This window comes from Bidens hawaiensis, unplaced genomic scaffold (genome assembly GCF_021521415.1).
Source record: "Bidens hawaiensis isolate Kalapana, Puna unplaced genomic scaffold, B.hawaiensis_p1.1 tig00015556_1, whole genome shotgun sequence".
NCBI lineage: Eukaryota > Viridiplantae > Streptophyta > Magnoliopsida > Asterales > Asteraceae > Bidens > Bidens hawaiensis.
This window is the reverse complement of record NW_027492394.1, coordinates 102,484-107,189: the sequence shown is the minus strand read 5'-3', so window position 1 is coordinate 107,189 and position 4,706 is coordinate 102,484. Positions and strand designations below refer to the sequence as shown.

At 31.4% G+C, this 4,706-nt stretch overlaps 1 protein-coding gene across 2 annotated transcripts; it reads right to left on the bottom strand.

The window, feature by feature from the left end:
- Positions 1-4,437, bottom strand: LOC143549391 (polyadenylate-binding protein-interacting protein 9-like). Of its 2 annotated transcripts, none has more exons than XM_077040292.1 (10): positions 4,115-4,437; positions 3,701-3,814; positions 3,562-3,606; positions 3,393-3,465; positions 3,234-3,322; positions 3,050-3,109; positions 2,907-2,954; positions 2,724-2,789; positions 316-377; positions 1-225 (listed from the first exon to the last, which is right to left on the bottom strand). In XM_077040292.1, the coding sequence occupies exons 1-10, from the start codon at positions 4,337-4,339 to the stop codon at positions 165-167; spliced, it is 843 nt and encodes a 280-aa protein (XP_076896407.1). In that variant the 5' UTR covers positions 4,340-4,437; the 3' UTR covers positions 1-164. The 2 variants fall into 2 exon arrangements, with proteins under 2 accessions (XP_076896407.1, XP_076896406.1); XM_077040291.1 differs by having other exon boundaries at positions 3,210-3,322; positions 4,115-4,434.
- Positions 4,438-4,706: the final 269 nt, after the last annotated feature.

Genomic DNA, 4,706 nt, shown 5'->3' with positions numbered 1-4,706 from the left:
AAATAAAAAGGTTTTAAAATATGCGAAATGTCATCCTACAGGTTCATAATGCTTCGAAATGCCAGAAAAGAAAATAAAAAAGATCTGCTAATTAGTAATTACCAAATATAAAGTTTCATCACCACATCATGGATGCATGGGTGCATATGTTAACGGGTATTTGATCAGTTGGTTGAAGGAGAGCGAGCCACCCGATCCTTCACAGGCGTCTTTGAAGGACTCACCCTTTAAGAATTAACAAATTACGTTTGTTAAGCGAGTCACTGCGTAGCAAAATCTTAAAATAATCAACAAACTATCCATATTAAAATTAACCTGATTGGCCGGGTTCCAAGCGTCTGGCCAGAGCAATCCAATGCAATAACCGCACTCTCCGCCTTGAAATTGTTCAAAATAATAAGAAACAAAACCATCATCAAGAAAACCAAATGATACACATAATGAATCGAGATTTGGTTTTATAAATATAATCATTGGTATGGTAGCAAAGTTCACTTTCATATTACAATTACCTCATAATAATTAGAATTAAACGTAACAGTATTCTTTTAGTTTCGTTACCTATCTTCCAAAGCACAACCTCGCGCCCATGACACGACTATATAATTGTTATCTAGCGCTTGGTCTAAATAATATATTTGACCCTTACAGTGTTTATTTTCTCCTTGTATGTGTCTACTTAGCACTTACTGAGCATAAGTTTTTAAAAAATTACTTTAAAAGATATTCCGCAAGATGAAGAATGAGAAAATCGGGCACAACAAATTGATATACGCACTTTTAAGCATACCAGATTTAATGTGTGTATGCACGTGCATATTTTTCTATAGTTATAAATGAAAACAATGTTATAACCTTTATATTTGTTAGTGTAAGTAATTGGTACATGTTTATTAGGGCCGCTTGCAACAAGCGTATCCTTTTTGTAACTTTTAAATACAATTATAAAAATATTAGTAAAACTAGAGCAAAAACTAGAATAATATACTCAAAGATAGATGTTTATCTTATTAATAAGTATGTTAAATAGATGAAATACAATTAGCCATGTATACAAGGAACAACCATTACGATAGCATGATAAACCAATATTCAAGTATATCCTATACAGTAATATATAGTATCAAACAAGGATATTCATAAATACACTAAATATACTTACAAAAAAACACTTAATCAGTAATTATATAAAAAAAATATGGCATGGTATCATCTTATATTTCTATCTACATGCAAGGAGTTCATATAATGTTTCAAAAGTTGTATGCATGTGACTATATGGTAAATTGAAGACACTGATGGGTCTATTTCAACCTTGTTTTTGTCAAATAAGAGTTCGGAGCCAACTAGTAAAACAATAGGTGTTTACGCTACATTTAAACTTGACTTAGCCAAAAAACCTGTTTTTTATAGAAAAAATAGCAGTGGAAAAGTCTTGATGAGTTACCAAGTTTCCGAGAAAAAAACATGTTGAGTGGCTGAGTCAAGTCTAAATGTAGCTTAAAGCAACTATTGTTAACTAATGGTCTCTGAACTTTTATTTGGCAAAAACGAGGTTGAATCAGACCTAGCAATGGCTACAATAGTGCTACATAGAATCATGGGCATACAACTATTTGGAACATTAAACTCTTTACGTGTAGATAAAAATAGATTGTGATTACATACAACAATTCAAATAATGATTGAATAAAGGTTATTTTAAAAATATAATTCAATGTAATTTCAATATCTTTGGTTGATTGTATATATATAGCCTATTATAGATGTTATAGATATACTTGGACCTTTGATCATTATGTTATATTAATTAATATTTGTAGATCGAACAGGTATTCTCTATGTATATATAGCAAATTGTATCCATCTTTCCTTGTATATTCTTCTCATCCTTGCTCTAGTTTTATTACTATTAATATTTTTATAATTGTATTAAAAAAACTACAAAAAAAATATGCTACAACAAATGTACGTTATAAACATGTACAAATTACTTACATAGTTACATTGATAAAAAGAAAAAATAAAGAAACATAAAGTATTATAACAGATTATTGGCACTTATATAATTATAGAGGAATACAAGCGCATACACACATTAAACTTCTTGTTATACTTAAAAGTGTACATATCAATTTGAAACACTATATTTTTTCATGCTTCATCTTGCAGATTTTTTTTAAAAGTATACTAAAACTAAAACTTATGCGAAGTTATTTCTGCTTTAAAAAAAGTTATTGTGATTACAAAAACTATTTCACACCAATTACAAGTAAATTAGCAGTTTTACAGTTTTAAGTGGTTTCGTGCGTTCAGAATAAATTTCAACTCGGGCATTCGGATATTGGAATCTGTATGGTATTATAGGTGATACCGCCTCATTGCCGAACCCATTTGCCCACATGAAAACCATTTGTTTATCGTATAATAGAATAAATAGCATGTTGAAGTTGTTAGAAAAAACAATAAATTATATGAATTATAAAATTAGTCAAAACATAGTTGAAAATTTTATATTTCAAGTTGTTTTTAACGTTACTTTAAGATCGAAATTCGGATAATGGTCATCCCAACGGATAATTTTTAAGCACATAAGACCATAAACAGGTATACACATAAACTCAATGAGTATTGATAACGGGTGCGTGGCAAATACGGGCCAGGCAGTCAGGCACACAACAACACAACACTCTTAGAAAATACTGAGACTATAAAAAACTTACCGTCATAAACTCGACAAAAGCAATTCGTGACTGAACAGGGTCCCCCAAAAGCCTGATGTGAGAAACCTTCATAACAAGAAACATACTTAAGTTAGTAACATTCAAATAATATACAACCCGCAACAAAAAAAAAAGGTTCTTGTAAATTAAAAAGAAACTGAACGCGATCCTAACGGACCTAACCTCACCACATCTTGCTTCGAAAAAGTACTTGACTTCATCTTGAGAAAGCTGAAAAAAAAAAGATTTATCCATCTTAAATAAGCAAAAAGAACTCATTTAAAAGGATTGTTACAAAAAAATGGAAAATTTTAAAAAGCTTCAACCTTTTTGTCAATATTTGTACAATAGACTGTCCTTGCACACATCTCCTTCTCATCTTCTGACTGGATTTTAAATCAACAAAAACACAGATCAATAATTATTAATAAACGGTGGAATCTTTTAATATCTACAAAATATATACATCATTAATTTGATTCATACTTTGGGAAGTAAAGTTGGATTGACAGGAAGAATTGCAGTTTTCGAACGCAAAACCGTAACTTGAGAGAACCCCAACATTATGCCACTAAGATTAAGAGCTGATCTTGCAGAATCTGCCATCATTAAATATAAAAGTCAACACGGTCATAGTTACCGACACGTCGGTTAAAATGCCATACATACTCTCATCAGCAAATTCCACGAACGCAAAGCGGAGACGTGAATGCGGATCGCCACAAACTCGACATTCCAAAACCTTCATAATGACATACAAAATATTAAATATTCAAACAATCAATTGAACATCAAATACATTATAAAAAACCAAATTTAATAAAGCGAAATGAGTTACTTGTCCATAGGTACTAAACAGAGCAACAAGTCGATCTTTGGTGATCTAAAAACAGAAAGAAATAACTAAATTAAGAAAAATGATTTAAATGACTTTCATTAACTAGAATAAGTAGACGAGAATGATGATTCTTACTCACATTATGATCAATGTCGGATACATATACGGTTCGTTTAATTCTATCTTGACTTTGTGCTTTGGAAGCTCTCTCATACATCTGCTTTCTCCCCCGGCTAGTATACTTACTTCTCCTCTAACAATATTATAAAAAAAATTAAAAATTAGAAAACAAAACTCGCAACTCGAAAGTTTAATGTGGCTAATAACAATGATCAAGACTTTGACATAATAATAATAATAATAATAATCTTGGGGCAGCAAATTGAAATTGTGTGTTATGATTATGAAGAGTATAATGAGAATAATAACATAATTAATCTAATTTTGTTTACTCAAAGATATAAGCTTTAAACAAGTTAAACAATCCCTAATAGTAATAATGATAGAAGAAGAGAATCTGATGAAATTGAATCAGAAAGTTTAAAGAAGATACCCTGCGATTATTATTATTATTATTAGGGTGCCCGTCATTCGCATCCGCATGATAAACGTTTAACAAAATTGGGGCAAAGAAATCGAAGGGATTGTATAATGAGATGGAAGAGTCATCAGCCGTAGGATTCAAGTTAATATTAGAAAACATGTCTTGCAGATTCACTTCATCATCATCATCCGCCGTTGCTGCTGCTGCTGAAGATTCGCTGGTTATTTCAGCCATGGACTCAAAATCGAAGAAAGTGAGACTAGAATTGAAAGACACCCGTCAAATTTGTGGATTTTATTTGAGGAATTGCAGGGTTTATGATCAGAAGACGAGGATGATGATGGGTTTGTTTGCGATAATAAAGAGAGTAACACAAATGGCAGTAAATAATATGTTTCTTTGATATTAGTGTTTTTGGTTCAGTTAATGTAAGTTGGTCGATCCGCTAGACGTGGTGGAGTGATAAGTGTGAGACACGATTTTGATTCATACTGCCTATCATTTGGTTTCGGTAGCATAGGGTGACGATGAAAGACTATGCCAGCAGGTGTTGTTCGCTAATTGAATCAATAAACCAAACATATTTTATCTTAACGTGCAG